The sequence below is a fragment of the Pholcus phalangioides genome, unplaced genomic scaffold (genome assembly GCF_987345545.1).
Source record: "Pholcus phalangioides strain wild (caught in Gottingen) unplaced genomic scaffold, Ppha-v1.0 ptg000022l_1, whole genome shotgun sequence".
Lineage (NCBI taxonomy): Eukaryota > Metazoa > Arthropoda > Arachnida > Araneae > Pholcidae > Pholcus > Pholcus phalangioides.
In genome coordinates this window covers 1,323,819-1,345,871 of record NW_028301615.1, presented here as the reverse complement: position 1 = coordinate 1,345,871, position 22,053 = coordinate 1,323,819, and the positions used below count along the sequence as shown (strand labels likewise).

Below are 22,053 nucleotides of genomic sequence, written 5' to 3'. Positions count from 1 at the left end.
CATGTGGACTCGAGACTCCCACCAACATTAACCACTACAGTATCTCCACAAGAACCTGAAATAATTAATAATTTAATTTAATTAATATTTCATTTTCACCGGATAAGCCACACTTGTCGCTTTCTCTCGAGATTTCCATTACTCGTAGCGAGGGGAGTTGGGGCGCACACCGAGATGATAAATTGCGATCACATACATTTTCAAAATTTAATTTGCACCGGATAAGTTGCTCAAGTTAAAAACTCAAAAAATCCAACCAATAAAGTTCATAGGTTACATTCGAGCAAATGCAACCGATAATCTTATTGGTTGAATTTTTCAAGTTTTATAAAAGGACTTTTAGAACACTTTCATAGTATAATGCTAGCCTTAGATATATTGTCGGTAAAAAATTCCTCAAAGATGTATTCTCTACATGGCAGATACATATTCAATAGTGAATTAGGGCCATTCAAGTATTACGTAAGCAGATTTTCAGCCATTTTTGACCCCCTCCCCCTTGTCAGCAAAAATCAGCAAAACACTGACCCCCATCCCCTCCCCTGTCAGCAAAATTTCACCAGCAGCTTAGAATATTTCATATCTTCAAAAAGGGGTGGTTGATGACGTAAGCGACCTTCAACCCCCCCCCCTCCGCCATCAAAAGTCAACAAATCCGAAACTCCCTCCCCGATCCTGACGTAATACTTAAATGACCCCTTAGGCAAATTGTGCTTTGGGATGGGCATTGATCCTAATTTATCATCTTGGTGTGTTCCCGCAACACCCCTCGCTGCGAGAAATGGAGATCCCGCCAGAAAGCGGGAGTGCGGCTTATACGGTGAAAATTTAATTTTAAAAATTTATTTTATCATAACTTATCTATCATCTTCGTGTGTTCGCCCAACGCCCCTCGCTGCGAGAAATGGAGATCCCGCCAGAAAGCGGGAAGTGTGGCATGAATACCATGAAAACTGAATTTTGAAAATTTATTTGATCGGCGTACTGACTCTGCGACAAATTTGTACCGCGACGAACTGATTCTGCGACAAATTCGTACCGCGACGAACTGATTCTGCGACAAATTTGTACCGCGACAAATTGACTCTGCGACAAATTTGTACCGCGACGAAATGACTCTGCGACAAATTTGTACCGCGACGAACTGACTCTGCGACAAATTTGTACCGCGACGAGTTTGTAGCACGACGAATTGACGCTGCGACAAATTGATTGCGACGAATTGTCGCGCGACAAGTTGATTAGACCCAATGTTTTGGCTTTGTGATGAAAAATAATTACATTGACTAAATTTGCATCTTCGATTTTGATAATTTTATGACAGCATCTTAAGATAGAGAATAATCCTGTGGTTTCTCTGAGAACTGATGGTAACAAAGCCACTACATACAGCAGGGATTCTTACCACCCCTGTAAATAATTTACGAATAATGTAATTCCATAATGTATAACCCTGTACAAATAAAAGGCTGGACTTAAACCAAATCGCTGCCTTAACAGAATCGTGCCTCTTCCCACCACCACCTACAGGGTGATTCACGAAGGACCCTTAACTTTGAAAATAACTCAGAAACGTGATAGAAGCATGAAACCGGTGGTATGTTTATTAAAAAAACAATCTGATACAGAAACCTAAAAAAAATTACAAATTGCGTCGCCGGCGGTATTACCATAAGTAGGCTGTACATGTGGGTAATGGAAGCGGATCTCGTTGCGTTCACATCAAAAGCGATTCAAAATGTGCACCTTACACACGTCGCAAACGAAGAATGATATGGTCAGTGACCCTAGTGTCACCGGAAATGGACACACAAGCTTGACGAATGGCCTCCAGCTTGTCGAGTGTTTAGAACCGAACACCGCCAGGCTCTGTCGCTTTTGCGATATAAGCTCATTGATCATGGGCGTGCCGGCCAGGAAAGCACACCCGGTTCGGACCAACATCCCGCCACACCCCCAATCCCAGGGCACCCCCCCCCCCGAGCATTACGTAAAAGCGCGGATCACGCAATGAAAGTTTTCGCAATTGGTTCAGTAATTTGTACGGTGTTGTGAACGATTCTTGAGCAGTTTTCACAGGACCCACCTGGAATCTTTTTTTTTCAATGGAAAGAAAGGAACACAAAGGGAATTTGTGTACCCACGAGCGGATTAGAACCACTGCAGGGAGTCGTGCGTTGCAAGATCAGCTTGCTAGTGTATAAGTAAGTTTACTTATAGCTCAGTGAGTGTGCCCCACAGAAAGTAGTCGCAGGGGTGAGGTCGGGTTAATACGGAGGCCAGCCCCATGGGCGGAGATATGTGGGGGCATTGCCCCCCCCCCCCAGACTTCTAAGTCAATTCCGCCTATGGCCAGTCCATGCCTTTTCCCCTTAACTGTCGTGTAGTTCAACGCAATAACTCTATCGAAATATTCGTCCAGAAAGTCAAAAACGGCTTGTGTTAGCCCCATCTTGCATGAACCACGCCGTGCATGGTCGATCGTCCTACGCTTGTTGAGTGGCGACGAATTGCTTCAAAAGCGCAATATACCTGTCAGCTGTCACCGTTTCTCGCAAGAAAAAAAGCCCAATGAAGTCTTTGCGGGAGATTACAGCCAAATCGGTAAGTTTTGGGCAATGGAGTGGTCGTGCGTGAGACAAATGTGGATTTTCGGTATCCCAAAATCACCATGACTTAAGACGGCACTGCCTGTAGCTAGAAGTGCCTACCAATTTGTATGAGGACGTTACTCTTGAGACCTCCCATGTGTCAAGATGTCGGCGTTTCTCTAATTTACGGTGACTGTCCCCCTTGCCTAATTCAACGTTTATCCGCGGTTCCCAGAATAGCCCGACAAAGAAGCGCTGAATAGACGCACGTATAAGCTTGCCGCGACCTACATGTTTAGAATCGCTGCCTAAGAGGGTACGGGGGTTCAGGGGCGTAGCCAGAAATTTCGTTCGGGGGGGGAGGACCAAAGTGACAGAACAATGGATTTGGCCATCTTTTTCCCACGGTCATTTTCTCACATTTTGGGGGGGGGGGACCAGACTCCCAAGTCCCCCCCCCCCTACGCCCTTTCGTGGGTTCTAGGTAAAGAGCTCCTGAGAACGGGCATCCGCGAGGGTGGGGCTAACGGGCTCCCGCCTGGGACGATTAATCGTCAAAAAGATGTATATTTTATTTCTTTACTGTAATGGGCCCGTGAGAGATGATTCATTTAAATTTTTTTCCCATGATCAATTGCCGTTCAAAGTTCCCAGAACACAACTGAAGTTGCCTTCCAAACACACAGTCCACAGCTTCCTTCAGGATTTTATGAAAGAGCCAGTTTGAAAAAGAGCTCGAAAAGAAAACCACATCATACATATTGAGAATACCATTGTTTTCTAACCAACTGCAAATGCCGGCCACTGTGAAGTGTGTGGAAACCCTCCCCCTTTCCTTCAGAGAGATATAGAGAATGGTGTGCAAACCAGTCAGTGCCTTTGTGATCACTGGCTATAGACATGGAGGAATGAATAATTAGTTATAGTTAAATATTATAGTTAAATGAATATTAGTTAGAATAAAAGTTATTCTTTCCTCCATGGGCTATAGAAGTTTCTATATAGCTTTTTGACAAAACAAAGGAAAAAAGACACTCCCGAAAGAAAAAAGAAACCTGAGGGCAGAGCAACACCTTCTAAAGCAGACTGCTCTAGAACAGTGTTTCCTAACCTTTTTAAGCTCATGGTCCCCTATGGATCACATTTTTTTCTCGTGCCCCCCCCCCGTCCTATCCAGGGCCCCCCTCATCCAAGAGTGAGATACTTTTTATTTTTTTATTATGAATATGGAATTTTAATAAATCAAATCAATCTGGAATCCTGGCTAAGCACGGATTGAAATGGTGGATTATCATCTCTCCCAGGAGTCAAATTATAAGGTAAAAAATGGTAAGTGTAAGATAAGGTACGATCTAACGAACATGCACGACAATTCAACCTACACATCAACCGTTGCTCTGGCGGCCCTCCATACTTAGCTAGAAACAACAGCTTACATATGAAAATCATAATACCATATCCCATATAGAGCGGTCCCCTCTCCCTCCACTATAGACATGAAGACCCAGGTCATGCCCACATAGACCCAAGGGTTAAGATGCCCCTGGTTCTATGGACGGATCTGATGAATTCTGAAAGTAGTAATATTTTTCAACTATGTTTCACTTTTAAAGCTTTTTCTCATCACAGTTCTCTATGACTCCCTTCACCACCTGTCGTGGATCAACTTTCTTTTGATTTCCTCCTGTGGCCCCCCTAGAATATCCCAGGACCACAAGGGGGCCATATGGCCCCAGGTTGAGAACCACTGCTCTAGAACAGTGGTTCTCAAACTTTAGAAGCCCGCGACCCGGTTTCATTCATTTTTGTAAGTAGAAGGCCCGGTCAAACGCACGATTAACGGAACGTGAATGGGGGGAAAGGTAAAGGCAGATCAATCACGGCCCAGTACCGGGCCGCGGCCCGGCGGTTGAGAAACACTGTATTGGTAGAGCTTAAGAAAGGCTATATGGGGACATCTTCTATTTCAAGTTTAAAAGTATGGTGTAAAAATCTGTTTTATTTATCACGTGTCTTTTTATGAAAATTTTCGAATGCATTGATTTATTCAGGAGTTTTTTTTGTCGAACAATGGCGATTCATTTATGTTAAATTTATAACATTTCTTATACATTGTGACACGGACTCCTCCTACAGCAGGGCAACTTGAACTTGTCCCTCGTTGCATCAGATGTAAACAAAAAAAAAAAGTGAAAATATATACACCTTGATTTGTTTATCATCGATGACGCTTGACGTTTAAATCATTTATCATCGATGACGCTTGACGTTTAAATCAGAAAGAATTTAGATTTTGTACTCGTAAATCTTTTTATCTTATTTAATAAATGAAATGTTCCGACATGTTTTATTAATTAATAGGAAATTTATCGCTAATGATTTAATCGGGTATTTCTATCGAGGGTGGACTAAATCGCGATTCAAAAGGATCGGTGCCGGTCAAGGAAATAGATCGGGTAAATACGGGCTTTTGAAATTCTCTCGAAATTTTCCGATTTAGTGAAATCCTTCATGTTCATGTGTTTGATATTATTGTATATTTTAATTCGTAGACCCACACCTTGTTTACTGAGTGATTTGTTTCCTGTACCAAAATGATAATACGAATGATCACTCTTTTTGTCTCTTACATTCTTGCATACTACTTTGGTGGCTCACATAGGTCTCTCTTGGGCACTCTTTCGGTTGCTCGGTGGTGTGGTCCCTTGTTCTCTTGGTCACTCTTTTCGTCATATACATGCTTGCACACTGATTTGGTTACTCAGCATGCTTGCGCTCCCTCTAGGTTACTCTATTTGATCAGTCCCGTGCTCGCACACTTTTTTGGTTATCCGCATGCTTGCATACCATATGCTCTAGGTCTTTCTTTTGGTTGCTCGCTGATCTTAGAGATGTGAGGTGAGAATATCGGAGAACGAGAATATTCTCTTGGATGTAAAAATTAAAGAATAATCGAAAATAGTCATTTTTCTTTTAAATTATTTCACTAATTTTGTTTGTATTGTGAAATATAAATCAGTTTTCATTGCCTGAAACATATACAACCAAACAATTTTTGGTATAATCACCCCCAATGACAACATTTAGTTCGAGAATATTCTCCAGGTTTTAAAAGTTTGGTTATAAAGATTTTAGAAACCTTCAGATTAAAACCTTAAAAAATTATTTTAAAATTAGATAAATTTTCCGAGTAAGTTCACAACAAAAGAAATTACACCAAAGTTGATTGATAAGGGAAGCTATTCTTATAAAATGACTTTCATTATAAGAAGATACAGGACTGTCGTTTTTTTTTTTTAATGCACATACATTCAAATTCTGTACCACTCACATTTCTTTAAAAGTTGTGCCATTCAGCCCTGTTGGTTTCATTTTCTTGCTTTCAAACTTTAATATTGTGGTCTACAAACTTCAATATACCCATCATCTTGTCGGGAAGAGAGACGGGGACAGTGGCGTCAGAGCCGGGGGTGCTGTGGGTGCTCGAGCACCCACGGAAGTTTGTAGAACGGGTTCGAGCACCCACAGAATTGATTCTAAAATCGAAATTTCCTGCATGAATCTCAAGACGGGCACCCACAGGTTCGAAACACTTCCGACGCTCCTGGACGGGGACAGAGAATATTCTTATCAAAAATAATTATTATTCTCAAGTTATTTATCGAGATTATTTATTATAATACTCTCTGGAAAAATTTCGGTTACTGTTCTCTGGAAGGACTATTATTAATATAACTTCAGAATAATTCTTATTATTTTCTATAAGGATAGTCCCCAATAATTTATGAAAATAGTCCTTCCAGAGAATATTCTCAAGGATATTATATGTAACTATATATTGTAAATAACAGGAGAATATTCTTATCAAGAACTTATAAGAATATTCTGAAGTTATTGATAATAGTAGTCCTGCCATAGAATATTCTCCGAAAGATTATTCTCGAGAATTTTACACCTCCAGCTGATCTGGCCCATTGTTCTCTAGGTTACTCACTCTGCCACTCTTTTGGTTACTCACATGCTTGTACACGTTGTAGGTTACTCTTTAGACCAGTCCCATGCTCATACACTCTCTAGGTCACTCTTTTGATTACTATCATGCTGGCATAATTTTTGGTAGCTTGCTGACCTTGCGCTCTAGGTCATCTTTGGTCACACACATCCACTCCTCAAATTCACCATTTCGGTCAACAGCTCTTATTAAGGCCCCCCTCATAAATATGCCACTGATTGGGAGAATAATCTTACATTTTTTGGGGGAGGGGGCTAGTAGGTGGCGTTATATTTTTGAACATAATTCATTTTTCAATCTTAAATTCAAATGTAGTGAAACTTTTATGTAACGCTACTCAAGTGACCATAGAAGCTTGTCATCACATAGGATTTGTCATTATAGATGAAATGTATTAACACTATGAGAAGTGCTTTGGGACCTGACAAAATCTTTATTTAGGATTTTTACTCTATTGCGGGGAGTACTAAAAATTCTGGTCAAGAGTGTGAAAAATAGTTGCCTGCAGGGGAATCACATGCCAAAAACATTGAGAAGTTTTCACACATATTGCAAAGAAACCATGACATTGTTCATGAATACTTCATAGGCCTAATTTTTTATTCTTTCTCATCATATTACAGTGTTGTATACATCATTATCGTGGATAAGTTCTCGTAATTTTCATTCGTCATCGCAATGGCAGAAAGATCTCTATCAAGTGCTCGGTGTTTCGCGGAACTCCAGTCAAAAAGATATAAAAAAAGCATATTATCAGGTACTAAAATTAACATTTTCTCGCACACAAATATATTTTCATTGTGCATGTCGATAACTGGTACACGACATTGAAATTATTGAAAAAAACCATCCATATGCCACACTTTTTTTATGCATTGCAAATTTTATTTGATGGTTTTGTATCTACAAATGTTTCAATAGGTTGCTGATGTGAAGATGAACTTGGGAAAGAAAATTCAACTGCCTTCATGTTGAATCCGACCCCCATCATTTTGCATGTCAGGTGTAAGTGCGCTAGACCACTAGAAATGCGTTTTTGAAGTGAAACTTCTTTAGGAACAGTGCAAATTTTCTGATCCACATCAGAAAAAGTGAAATTGAACTGAAATAACGTAAGCTTCCCTTTCCCTTAAAAAGAGTTGCCTGAACCATTTCGCAGTTTCTTTCAGACAAAGACAGTTTATTACCTTCTCCCCCCTGGATACCGCTGCACTCATAGAATGCCCCACTTTAGAGATGGTAGATGGGCGATGCACACAGTTTGGAAGAAAATTAAATTGGATTAGGGTAGAGTGGGAAGGAGTGTGTGTTCCTACTCCTCTATATCTTGCGACCAGTGAAAGATAGATGTGAGGCAAGGTGAATCGAGTCATGCACAAATCAAATTTAAACAACCTAGAAGTTTCACTTCTATTGCGTGAGATTCTGTATTTCATAACATACACAAAAACTGTATTATTTACACATTACGATCGAGCTGTATTTTCAACTAAATTCTATAGATTACAACAAAGTGAAAAACTTATCCCTCACTAAGACTCCGGAGGACTATATCCTATCAAGACATCTTGTTTTTTTGACAAACACTCAAGTGCATCTCAGTCTATGAGAAAATACTTTATTACCGTTGAGATATTTTGCAGAATGAAATTCCCAGATGACATCATCATGAAGAATCATAAGGAGGCGACAGTTTGACAACCAGTTCCGCTGTCAGGAACCAATGTGAAGGAGTTAGCAGTGGCAAAAGACCATATGATCAGCTGGAACATTGCACAGTCAGGATCGCTACGAACACAATCTCTCAACATGCACAGCATCTTCAATACTTTTTTCTTATTTAACAACACAGACAACATATCATGCGATACAAAAGTACAAATGAAAGATAACACAACAAAGCAAACGCTATGCAGCTCATAGGGACCCACTTGGTTCATACTAGAGCGTAAAAAAAATTACTGTATACAATAAACAGCCCACACGTGATGAGATTGATCAAACCAACAGTCTCGGATGGAACTCTGATCAATTTCTGAAGGCGTCTGCACCTACCGGAAACAATTAGAGCCTGAGAGAGAGAAAGAGGGACACAGGTTTTGTTTAACTTCCCATTATGAGATAACTTTCCTAGCCAAAGGCCAAATGAGCAGAATAAAAATGTGAATCCATCACATGTTGAAAGACAAAGGTAAATGAGACTGTGAAAATACATTGGGAAATGCGTAAGGAATGACTTGGTGAAAGAGGCTTTTATTTACAGTCAAAACGAGTAATGTCAGACCAAACGGGCCCCCACACAAACCTGTCTCACAACAATTAAATCACTAATGACATTTGTGATTAAAATTTACATATTCAAGTTCAAAATCGAAGTTTTCACAAATTTGAAAATGGCAGCAGATCTGATCAGTCATGAGTGCCAAACATGCGATTACCGGGACCGACCGTCAATGATTAGGCGAGCAAAGGTAACATTTCACCTGTTTTAAACAACATATTTTGAAATGGTTTAATGGTTTTCTTTTACGCTAGATCTATTGATATGCTATATGTAAAAGGGCGGGGTTTAATTCCCTGTAGCAGCAGTCAAATTTTCTTTCCTGAATTCATCTTTGCATCAGCCAGTTGGTTAAACATTTGTATGAATAGCAGAGAGTGTTTTCATGTTCATATAAGTCACCATCTGGTGGGGAAAAAATCAGTTTATGTGAGCTGTAGGCTGTGTTAGGTCTGGCTGTCCATGTACGGACCCGTTCAGCACATACAAGCTTTAAGGAAAAAAGTTTGTTACTTCTATAGCGTAGTTGTCTAGCACACTCTCAACCTGACATGCAAGAGAACATGGGTTCGATTTCCCGTGAAGGTAGTTGAATTTTCATTCCTGAATTCATCTTCACATCAGCTGGATCTGTCGAAACCTTCGTATGAATAGTGGAGAGGACATCATCTTCAGGTTTTGTATCTGTAGCATTTGAACTTATTTAGTTCATTATACATTTCAATATTTGATTCCCTGCATTTGAAAAAAAAAATTTAATTTCATTAATTCCCATCAGCTGGCGAAAAAGTTTCATCCCGATACAAATAAGAACGACCCAGAAGCTGCTAAGAAATTCCAGGAGGTTTCTGCTGCTTATGAAGTAAGGTTCGTTGATTTTCAAATGCATGTTTAGTAAGTAATGTTTTAAAAATGTTCTTCATTTTTTGATGATGATATCTACTGTATAACAAAACATTAGCATGTAAATTGGCAATACAAGATTAACATTTAAAATCTTCTTGATTTGAAGAATGTTTTTGTAATGCATGCTTTAGTTAACACTAGAATGATGGGAATTTTGAACTACCTAGAATGATGAAAGCAGCCATTTTGACCGCAATAGAAAAAAAAATTATTTTAATTTTCTGAAATTTCCTGAAACTGTACCTATTCAGTCTTTTTACCTCATTTTTGCAATAAACCCTTATCTGCGTAGTAAGTCTTTTTGGAATTTTCGGCAAAATCGCTTTTCAAACTAATTCTGTTTTGTAACTTTAAAAAAGAGGTTTGACTATGTTTCTTTTTAGCTCTTGTAATTTGTGGCTTCATTTGCACTTTTTTGCAGTCCACTGACAAGGTTTGAAGTGTAATACGCTTGAGAAATTTGCAAAGAAAGAACAAAAAAAAAAAAAAAACTGAATAGCCACCAAATCCTGAGCAACACAAAATACATAAGTAAGACAGCTTTTTGATGCCAATTTCATCGTGCACAGAACAAATTCATTTTGTTGAAAACATCAATGACACTCATTAGTAAGGTAATAAAATTTGATGATTTCTGGCAGAAATTTCCTTTGTCTGCAATTTCAACTTTGTGTCTGCATGCCGTGCTCAAGAACTAGATTTTCTGTGCTTACCAATCGTAGTACTATATTTATGCTCAGTTGAAAACACGATATATTGTAAAATAATGGCTCCCCACATATAGGCGTACGCAGAATTTTCTGAAGGGGGTGTTTCAATTTTTTTTTCTTCTCTGGGGGAGGGGGTTAAATTTTTTTCCTGCAAAATAACACTATATTTGCGGCTTGTGGGGTTAGAACCTCAAAAACTCCCCTTTGTGTACACCAATGTCCCCACATCATCCATCAGAGCTCTTAGGCTGGGATATTTGGTGGCCCCTTCTACAGTAAATTTAAGTGTGAAGAAAAAAAAAGAAGATAAGAATCGTGTCGGCTCCCAGGCTAAAGCTCTGTCCATGAGTAAAACTGTGAAAAATGAAAATTAGTTTCATCGTACAACATTGTACCAGCAAATGCAATGCAGTAAAGACAAAAAATATCCGAAAAAGACGAAATATCCAAAAAGACCGTAAAGACGAAAAACATACAAAGATGATCTTTTTTTTTCTAAGGTGTACCTTTGAATGGTACAAAATGGTACTGGAGTAACACCATGATAGAATATCTCTGCTCCCTCAATATTAATGTTTGCATAAGAAGACTTCATTTCAGCATGTTTTACAAATATCTCTATAGCTGTCAAAATGACCACTACATTCATTCTAGGTAGAACTTCATTTTACGACTTAACTAAGAAACCTGGAACATTTATGTTTTAGGAATGTAAGAGCCTTAACAAGATGAAAAAGTCCTAAAATTTCAACAAACCGAGATGAACTGTTTGGGTATAATCCCATGTCAAAGTATCAAAATGACTGATTCTGTCGTTCTAGAGTTAATTTTTCAAAAATTTACTCTAAAGAAATCCTTTTCAGTTTTTGAATCAACCTGCGAAAAGTTTGTTGTTACAAATATGTTTAGCAGGTGATTGAGTTATCTTTAATTCAAATCTTTATTCAGGTTCTAGGTGATGAGAAAAAGAGAAGCGAGTATGATCAGTGGGGTAAACAGACAGACTTTGGAAGCAGCACCTCTGGTGATGCCTCCCAAAATTTTGGTTACCGTTCCGATATCGATCCAGAGGAGCTCTTCAGGAAAATTTTTGGTGATCTGGGCTTCAACTTCAAAATGTCTGATTTTGACTTTGCTGAATCCAAATTCGGGCATGCAGGGACGGAGCAGGTCATTTGCTGTTTATACGTTTTGACATATTATTTGTTAACCATTCTGTTTATGACAAGGCTTGACAACTCCTAGGCCCCAAGTTGCCACAGAGATTAAAAAATTGACACTGAAGCCTAAAATTTCCTACATTTAAATTAGAATTCATATCAGTGTGTCTACTCACATGGAAAGTGGTTCTGAGTCATAGAATAGCCAAAAAGAAATCTGTAGTGTTTGGTCAGAACATGATATCTCCAAAAAATGTTTTTTTTGATCTAAAAGAAAGTCTTGCTAATTATAACTAATTAGAAGTGAGATAAATGTGCAAACACGCGCGTACAGCTAAAAAACATGCTGATGTATGATATTTTTATTTGTATTTGTGTGTATGCTTTATTTTTGATTGTTAAATCACAATGAAAATGCTCATATCTCAAAAATTTTGGAGTTATCATGTTCTCACCAAACACCACAGAAATGTTCCATATATATGCTTGTGCATAATTCGATCCCTCTCCCAACTTGAGGACCACCAAAGTAATAAAAATTTAGAAACCTGTGTATAAGCGATCCTAAAAAATTCGACAAATTTTGTCAATGTATACAATGAAACCTGTAATAAAAAGGAATGTCAAGGGACTGGAATTATTTTCAGTTCCAGACAGGTTTTTGTTTGTAGTTAAGTTCCATAACAGTAGTTAGGAGGATGAGAATATTAACCCTTCAGGTGGCAAACAGAAATCACTAAACCTCCCATCAAAACACCATAGCTCTTTTTAATGAAAGAGGCTTTCTTCTGATTTTCAGCCAGTGCAATCTGGGGGAAAAGGTTTTCCACTGAAAAATCAACTTTACCAAATATCTAAGATTGGCAATGCTAAAATAAGAGTGTTTTCTAACAAAAGCCACCATTTCCATCGTAGACAAAATGCTAAACAGGCGTTTACTAAATTTTTAATAGTAAATATGCTTCCACCCAATCCCAACACCTCACTTTCAGAACTAGTTTAGATACATAATAAACATTCAGCCTTTTCCAAGAAGTGAAAGAGTTTCCTAACAAAAAGGCAAGAGGGTCCTCCCATGATGTTGAAACATGGCTTTGTTTTCATGGGCCGAGCTGAACCTGCTTTGCAGGTCAGAATTAGTGCACTTAACTATGGGGGGGGGGGGTGAAACTTGGGTTTAATTTTTTTCCCTCAAAACCTGACCCATGTATAATCCGACCCTCTCGCCAATATATGAAAGATTTTCTGAACAAAAAACTCTTCTTGTACACAAGTATACAAGTGTATAACTATTAAGAGCAGTTAACTATTAGAGTACATATAGAATTTCCAAGCAAGACTTGAAAAAATATCATTGTGGAAGGATTGTTATATATATATATATATATATAAATCAAGGTCCGACTATAATTCAAATTTTCAAACCCAAAATTTTCCCCTGATTTATGCTCTAAAATAACGATTTCAAGAAGAATATTTGCAGAAAAAAATTCCTGTACAAATATATTTGTTATTATTTATCTATTTTTCAATATTTTTGATAGGTTAATTTAAATCTGAGCTTTCATGAAGCAGCGAGAGGTACTCGGAAACAGGTTGTTGTGAACATGGTTGATACCTGCTCAAACTGTGGAGGCTCTTGCTGTACACCTGGGACAAAAATGGTTCGATGTTTACATTGTAATGCTACAGGAATGGTAAGAGATATGTTCTAGTGTACTGTTACTAGAGAACATTAATTCATTTCATTATGAATTTTGGAAAAACTACTGCAAGTTTTTATGTTTAAACACATGTAGGGGAGGGTTAATCATTTTTATAATGTGATACAGTAAAACCCCTCTCAACAGTCATCCCTCAGATACGGTTACCCCCTGTTTACAGCCAATAAAAATATCCCACCAAAAAGTCTATTTAAATAATGTATTTCTAACCCCTGCTTAACCGTCACCCTCAGATATGGTCAGGGACACTGTTTTCATCATTTGTTCTATTGGACTAAAACCCTTGTGCGGGCACATGTAGTTGTAATTTTGGTACAAATTATGCTCACTAGATGGCAGCACAAATTCTAATATTTGGACAGCTTTTATATAAAAAGAACCAAGCACCATTTTTAACATTTTTGAGGTATACCGATATCTAAACTATTGAAAGAGGTGGGATTTTTTTTATCTAAATAGAACCAAGTGACAAGTTGTAATGCAGTCTGTGTGCAGTTGGACCAATTACGAAACTGAGAAGCGTTAACTGAATCGAAGATGGCTTTAAATATATAGGTTTTTCTTAGTTTTGATTTAATGATGCTTGGAGTTGGTTAGATCGTTTCTGTGCACATCATGAGGTCAACGTTTTAAAGGAGTCGAAATATTCAGCAAAACCTACCAAACATCGATTTATCAGTTTAACAAAATGATGTTAACTCAGTATGTAAACTTCGTAAAATATTTCTATTGTAATTTTAATTGCCTATCTATGAAATAATAATGCATCTTATACTGTCAGAGTTTCGTTCAATTGCAAACAAAGAAGCATTACAGTTATTGTTAATACTATATTTTACAGCTCCAACAGGAACCCTCTCCGATGCAGTCACCCGTCTTTTTTTGGGTGAATTTTTTTTGTCCCACTAGTGCCGTGACAGTACCCAATTGTCCGGAGATATTTTGTTATAAAATTTTTTTTTGACACAAAATAAAGTGTTCCAGACTCTGCCGCAAAGCTGGGCTGGAAGAGATAAGTCCAGTGGTAAAGTTCTGGCGTTCATCCATTCATTGTCCCACTAGTGTCTGTAAAACAGAGATTTTACTGTAATGTGATAAATTATGCTCCCTTTGGGAGAAATATGAATAGAAAACCACTGAAATAAAAATTTCTGTTACAAATCTTGTAGGAAACAATCTCTACTGGCCCGTTTGTCATGAGAACAACCTGCCGGAGGTGTCATGGTACTGGCATGTTCAATCGCTATCCATGTCTTAATTGCGATGGGAAAGGCAGATGCGTTCAGAAGAAACCAATTTTGGTGAATGTTCCTGCTGGTAAGTGAATGGATTGATTGCGTTGAAAGTTGAGGTAAAAACATTAAGTTCAATCAGACTTTCATATGACGTTTTATAACGGCACCTCACTTATAATTTTGGTTTAAAATATGGGTCATGTAGAGAAACATTATTGTTTCTTATCTATTTATCTCTTTGATGAAACTTACACAGGAAATATTTCCATGAAATTTTTGCACTAAGAATGTGACGTTAAAAGCCTTCAAGCTGTGCTCAAAATTTTCCTTATTGGAAAAGATCATTTTTAGAATGAGACAACGTAAGTGCTGAGTGATGTAAGTCGAGGGGACATAAGTCAGGGTATTACTCATACAGTTGGCCCTCTTGAATTTTGCATGCATGGTTTCTGTATTTGCAGGTTTTTTTTCCATTTTGGGAAAACGCTGTTCCTGCGGAATTTTTTCCTGGTATTGGAACACTTATTTATCACTCAGATATATTGTTAGGATGTCTCCTACACGTCTTATAACACTAAGTATCATCCAGTCGTCTGATCAGGATATGATGCGAGCATTTAGGACTTGCTGTACACTTTACTCGATTGAGATAATTTGTGCAGACAGTCATAGAATAACAAACGTCTCAAGCCATAAATGAATTACAACATCGCTAATGTCATTTGTATCACTGAGCCGTGGGAGCTATAAAGATAGAAACACTCAATTTGTGTTGGGAAAAAAAAAACTACAATTTGTGTGTATGTGTCCAAAGACACTTCTATTTCTAAGGGAACAATCGGAAAGATTATGCAGTCGAACTCTCTTATAACGAACACGGGATATTAAGAATTTTTACATATATACTTTTTCATATTACAAAGTTATTTTTAGAGGCCCATGAATTTCGTCTTGCTTATCAATGCTATTTTGATTGCTTATAATGAACAAAGATTTCAGCAAGGTATGCATGTAACAAATTTTTGACCAATTTTAAAACATGGCATTGTCACAAATTTTTTTGTAATCTTATATAAATCTTCTTGTCTGTAAATTTCCCTTTCTGCAGCTGATAATGACTCCTTTTCTTCTTCCTCTGAAGATATTCTAGTAGGGCTGTTTTCAGTACTATAAAATCCTATTTTGCTTTTATTTTCTCAGTCAAATCTTTGTTTACAGGAAAACCTCGTTAGAAAGAAAGAATTGAGGTTATTTATTCCAGAGAATCTAACCTCCAAACCGCTTTTAGTGCACATTCACCGTTCTCCAGCTAGATTCGGACGTTGATTGCAATTTTAATTAATTTCATCATCATTTGCAAAATAATTTTGAGAATTTCCAAGTGCAAAATGCCACTCATTGCTTCAAATACTGTAGCTATACAGTTTGTTGAAAGCGGAAAATGAAAAAAGAAAGTGAGGTGTCAAAAAAAAAAAAAAAAAATTGAGGTTACTTTACTATTCTTTAAACGGTTTGAAAAAATGAGACGAAAATTTTTCCATTATAAAAGCATTACATTTTGCATTCTTTTTTGGCAAAAATGATTTAAATGCCTAATTTTCAAAGTCCACAAAAATGTCAAGATGAAATCAATGATTTTGACACATTTCTATTTCAAATACATGTGAAACTTTAATCAAGTATAGTTTCACTGTCTTTTTTCGACTACACTATAAGCGGATGTGACTGCATAACACATTATAAGCAGATGTGACTGTATAACACATTGTCACGCTATGTTGATCCAAGATGAATTGATGATATGAACATAGAAGAAATCCAAAAATTGATTAAATAACTATGGAGATAAAGTGACGGAGAGATAGAGGCTGTTCATGATATGCCTACGAAACAAAATTTTATGGTTTGAGTTATTCACAGATTTTCCGTATTTTCACAGAGACTCTTGGAACATAACCCCGTGAATATTGAGGGCTGACTGTACAGTAAAACCTAGATATAGCAATACTCTGTGGACAAAAAGAAGTTGTTGTATAAAGGTGTGATATTATCGTTACATGCCTCTTATTCACTAATTAAATCACCGTTTAAATGAATCATGGTCAAACAGCAGCAATAATATAATATCATGTTTTGGTTATCAAACGTTATTTAACACTCTATAACAGTGGTTCCCAACCTTTACATGCTCAGAGGTGCATGTGCAGTTTTTTAATATATATATTTTTTAAAAATAACAGTTGAGAAAATGAATACTTCATTACTTCATACTTCAACTGTAACATAGCTGCGCGACTGCCGCTGTGGTGGTCGAGTGGTTATAGTGACGGACTCGCGATGCGAGGATCCGGGTTCGAACCCCACAGTGGTGGTCGGCTGAAGTTGGTTTTCTGTGGTTCCCAACTTCAAGGCGCAAATGTGAGCCGATCTCCCCGTTAAAAAGTCTCGCCACAGAGAGCAACAGTCCTACAACGATAAATCATTCAATCATAACACTTCACTCATAGTTAGAAAAACTGGTGGCAGATGGCAGCACTACACATAACAAGCATTACAGCGAAACAAAAAACTTCACGTCAGGTTTCACTACACGTACACGCACATTCCTGCATGTATCGATTCATTGGGGGTTCCGCGGGGGTGGGGTGTGGGCGGGGTGCATGTGTGGTGTAGCAGTAGTAGGTAGGGCCTCCAAAAAATGGCTCGGGGATCCATGATGTTCTTAAGTCAGCCACCTCGTTGGGCAATTTGCCTGTTGTGGCATTGTATTTGTATTTGCATAGTTCTGTCATAGCAACTTCAAACAACCAACATAAGGGGTTTTTGCTCCCATGGACCCCGTGGGCACTGTTCAAAAAAGATTCATAAAAACATAAATTAATGCTGCAACAACGATTCAGTGAGCTAATATCATTGCATTTTGGCTGTTCATTCTGATATTTTATGAGAGAGTTTTCATTATTTAAGGCATACATATAAAACTATCTCATTTTTCAAGTGTGAAAAAGTTTGACTATAATTATCATAAAAATTAATATTTAGTTGTTTTTTTAGGTGTTGAAGATGGCCAGACAGTTAGAATGAAAGCTGGTTTAGGCGAAGTCTTTGTTACTTTTAGGGTAAGGAAACTACAGAGTAAGTTACTGAATTGTAAAAATTTATGCTATTTTCAAAAAGTTGTTGGAAAAGCATGGTATTTGAATATAGAAGTTATTGCTCAATTTTTGTGTAACATAATGGTTGGTACCTTGTTTCTCAAGATTCTAAACCTTTCTTTAGATACAAGATAGTAAATATTTCAAACGAGAAGGCGCCAACATTCACACAGATGCAACGATAAGTCTTTCACAAGCAGTTCTAGGTGGAAATATCAAAATCGAAGGTGTACATGACACCATATCCGTAAACGTAAGTGATTGAATTGTTTTTTTTTCCTTCATTTACTTTTGTTATGTACAGTTCCTATAAAGGCGATCCTCGCTTTATGCAATCGATTGGTTCCACAAAATAGTTGTGTAAGTCAAAATTACGTAAAGTGAGTTGAATTTAACATAGGGAAGATGGGGGATAGGGGTTGGTTTTTTTCAGAAGGATCTAAAAAGAAATGAACCCAACAGCAAAGAATTTTTTTTAAATGAATTAATTATTCAAACTTATGAATAAATCCTGCGACTTTAGGGGAAAATATGAATGAATTAAATTAATTCTTTTTCTGTCTTCATTACTTCTGATTGATTCTATTGAGTGTGGAGGATTTTTTTCCTGAAGAGCCTGGTATAAAATAGGCTGATAACGCTTTTTTAATGGAACAGTTGAGATTCGGCTGACAACCAGCATTTTTCATCTACTTGTAAAAATCTTCCTTAGCAGAGAATTTACATATTTCTTGCAAATAAAAAAATTTTAGTCTCACTGAAGCCGCTTTTTTGAATGAAATTCCTCATGTCATTGTTAATGTGTTATCAAGTGCTGTTCCTCAGTGAGATCTGGTGAGTTGCATCTCAGAATTTCTCTTATATTTGTCTCAGTTACATCATCAAATCCAACGTATTTCATCAAAGGATTTAACTATGTTATATATCTTCGATTTTCAAGCCCATTTCCAGGATTGAAGTTCATCTCAAAGCCAAATTTTTGCAGGTTGGAATTTTTAAAATCAGCTTTTGAAAATTGCGTTATAGAAAAATCGCATAAAGCAAGGGGTATCTGTATAAGAGTTACAGTTGAAATTAGGGGTGCTCAACAAAGCTGGACAAATCTACTGTCTTACATGCTTGGGGCATGTTAAAAAAAAAAAAAAATACCCGCCCGAGGCAAAGAAAGGTAAAGAATCTAAAAAATGGAAATTTTTTGTATGGTTTATGGGAAATTTTGAGAGTTCTCACAAACAAATGAGAACATACATATATATTTTTTTCCTTATTGAAATTTTCCAGTAAGTATTTTCACCAATACATGACAACACATTTGTTTTGAATGTTTGAGGAAAATATTATAAAAAAAGGGAAATTTTGTTAGGCCACACTATAAAAGTTTTACAAAAGTTCTTTTACCAAACTTGACAAATGCACAACTTCACACACCAATAGGCTTATCAGTTGCATTTGCTCGAGTGTAACAAATATGCTAAATAGCAGCATATTTGTTTTGAATATGTGGGAAAAATTTGCTCTAAAGGGAAAACTAATGTTTTTCGGGCATGTAAAATATTGAATCAGCAATAAATTGTAGGTCCCGGTCTAATTAGCCCTCATGCGCAAAAAATGACTGTGGTGTGACAAAAATGATCAAATGCAAAATATTGATTGGGGAGTGTCCCGTTCATTTTCAGCACTTGATTGCCTTCAACCACAAACAGTGTCACTTTTTGATAATAGTTTGATTATAACTTTTAGCAGTAAACATTAAATATTAACACATACTCCTTGCTTATGGCGAGTCTTTAAAGTTCCCCCCCCCCCCGAGTCCACAGGAACCAATCTCTAACTAAAAAAAATACCAGAGGTTTCTTTTGTCTTCTCCATTGAGGGCCTTTCTCCCCCCACCCACACTGGAGATTGTGCACCCCTGGTCCAAATAGTCCTCACAAATACATGAAATGATAATGATATGATACAAAATGATCAAATTGAATATCTTCACTTTCCATTCTCCTGCAATGGTTTAGAACTAGCAGAGGACAAAAGGGGCTCCTGTCTAAACCAAGTAATATGAGGTCAAAAAAAAAAAAAAAATTGTGATTATTATCAAGATTAATTTTTTCTTTATCAAGTTATCACATTTTTTACGCAGATTCCACCAGGTACGTCTTCACACACCACATTCACGATTCCTGGAAAAGGATTGCAGAAACCATCAAGATATGGTTATGGAGACCACATCGTCCACATAAGAATAGACATTCCCAAGTGAGTTTGTTACATGAATGATATAAACTATGCGATCAGGAATACCTTATTGAATCTAATATAATTGATAACATTACATTGGTAACAATGCTACGCTATTTTGCCATTACAGGAGGTTAAATTCAAAGCAATATAATCTTTTGAAGTCGTATGCAGAGATGGAAGATTATACTCCTGGTTCCGTCGAGGGAATATCGTCATCTCCAGGTAGATATTAACCATTTGTTTAAAAGAGAAAACATTCTGCTTCAACTTACACGAAGCACCTAATATAGTAAATTGGTAAATAGTTTTGCAAACCTCACTAATTTGGATACCAATTATAATATCCTTTTTCATCAAAAAATTTATCTTCATGATCTGTCATGTACCTGTATTCCATTAGAACAAGTAAGCTCCATTTAATACCTAGGTATTGTTATAGATCGAAATTTTAAATGGAAATCCCATATAATATATATCCAATCAAAACTTTGTTTTATAGTTTATAAATTTTATCATCTGAAACATTATCTAAATACCCATTTTTTGTTGTCATATTACTATTACCTTTTTCATTCTTATCTATTATATGGACTAACTGTTTGGGGCAGTGACTAAATCAGTGTGTTGCAACCTATCATCCGAAAGAAAATAATTCATTCCATCGTTCAGTCTCTATCGCAACTTAATATACTCCCATTGCTGTATTTATACTTTTATAAATCCATTCTCTTACTTGCTCAAAAACAACTCAGTCTTGCCCTTAATCTATCAAGGATATCTAGATACAATAACATTTTAAATATTCCTTTAGTACATAAAAACAGTGCAGGAAAACCATTTTACATACCTTATTCTGAAATTTTATGACAAACTACTTCATGATGTTATTTTTCCCCCCTTTCATACCATTACTGGAAAAAACGTTTAAAAAATTATCTTTTCTCAATAGCTAACATCAACAATCATTTTTTTAAAAAAACAACAACAAAAAACAGAGCTCTCTCAATCAGTGCTAAATACAATTTTATCAATCTCTAAGTACACTTCCCGCTGTTTGCCTCCAATTGTCGAAGTCACTAAACAATTCTCGCATCATTCTAGCATTTCATATTCTTCATTCATAATGTATATGAAAGTATACTGTATATTTTTGGAATGCTGTGCTGTATTCTGAATTTATAATTGTTCATAGATGCAGAATTAATTCCGATGCACTTATCCTATCTCTTTTTTCCTTTCTATTTCTTTTTTGTTTGTTTGTTCTGTCCTTGAAATGGCATTGTAATTATTTATTGATACTTTGCGTTCATCTGTACAGATCTCCAGATCTCTTGATGAATTTATTTTTCACATCATTATGCACTGTTTCATCATGTTAAATAAACTTTTCGGAAAAAAAAATACAGCAAAACCTATTAGTTTAGACACCTCTGTATGCTGGACACTTCCCTAGATTGAATGGCTTTAAATGGAACCAGCCATAATCCCTTTTTACACAGAATGTTCACAATACTGTACCTCTATATCTTGGACAACTCTCCAACGTGGACAGATTTTAATGGAACCGTAGTTGTCCAACGTGGACAGGTTTTACAGTGATTTGCAAAAAAAATCCCAGAACTTTTTTGTTATATGTATTGATATCAATTTTGTAATTTTAAATCTCTGTTGTTCTTAAATTACCATTTTTTTTAGATAAAGAGGATGTTTATGCTGGAGAAGATAGCAAACCTGGCCTTTTACAAAGGATAAAGACTGCCATATTTGGATAACATTTAGAAATTTAGTTTTTCTTCAAATTATAATCTGTAATAAAGGTTTTAAAATGTTTTCAATGTGTATTTCTATCTACAACTGATGTAATTTACATATTGTTGGTTGCTTCTGTCATCTATGAATGATCAGTATACTAGACCAGCATTTTTCAATCTTTTTTGGCCTGTGAGACACCCCCCCCCCCCCATGGACGATCTTGTGGCCTTTCCCTGTCTTACTCAGAGATCCCTACCCCCAAGACCATTTTAAGATCATGGGCCCTCGG

General features: G+C 36.8%; 1 protein-coding gene across 1 annotated transcript; it reads left to right on the top strand.

The window, feature by feature from the left end:
* The first annotated feature begins 4,762 nt into the window (after nt 1–4,762).
* Nucleotides 4,763–21,842, top strand: LOC149069306 (dnaJ homolog l(2)tid, mitochondrial-like). Its single transcript, XM_089249824.1, has 12 exons — nt 4,763–4,837; nt 4,870–5,047; nt 7,227–7,360; nt 9,663–9,746; nt 11,449–11,670; nt 13,205–13,357; nt 14,554–14,701; nt 17,674–17,738; nt 17,899–18,027; nt 19,912–20,027; nt 20,140–20,234; nt 21,708–21,842. The coding sequence occupies exons 2-12, from the start codon at nt 4,924–4,926 to the stop codon at nt 21,782–21,784; spliced, it is 1,347 nt and encodes a 448-aa protein (XP_089105950.1). The 5' UTR covers nt 4,763–4,837; nt 4,870–4,923; the 3' UTR covers nt 21,785–21,842.
* The last annotated feature ends 211 nt before the right edge of the window (nt 21,843–22,053 follow it).

What these genes read in the sequence shown, in the direction of transcription:
- LOC149069306 (XM_089249824.1), top strand. Translation starts at nt 4,924, where the DNA reads ATGTTCCGACATGTTTTATTAATTAATAGGAAATTTATCGCTAATGAT. An exon ending in TAAAAAAAGCATATTATCAG is followed by an intron (nt 7,361 to 9,662) that starts GTACTAAAATTA and finishes AATTCCCATCAG; the next exon opens with CTGGCGAAAAAGTTTCATCC. An exon ending in GGCATGCAGGGACGGAGCAG is followed by an intron (nt 11,671 to 13,204) that starts GTCATTTGCTGT and finishes TATTTTTGATAG; the next exon opens with GTTAATTTAAATCTGAGCTT.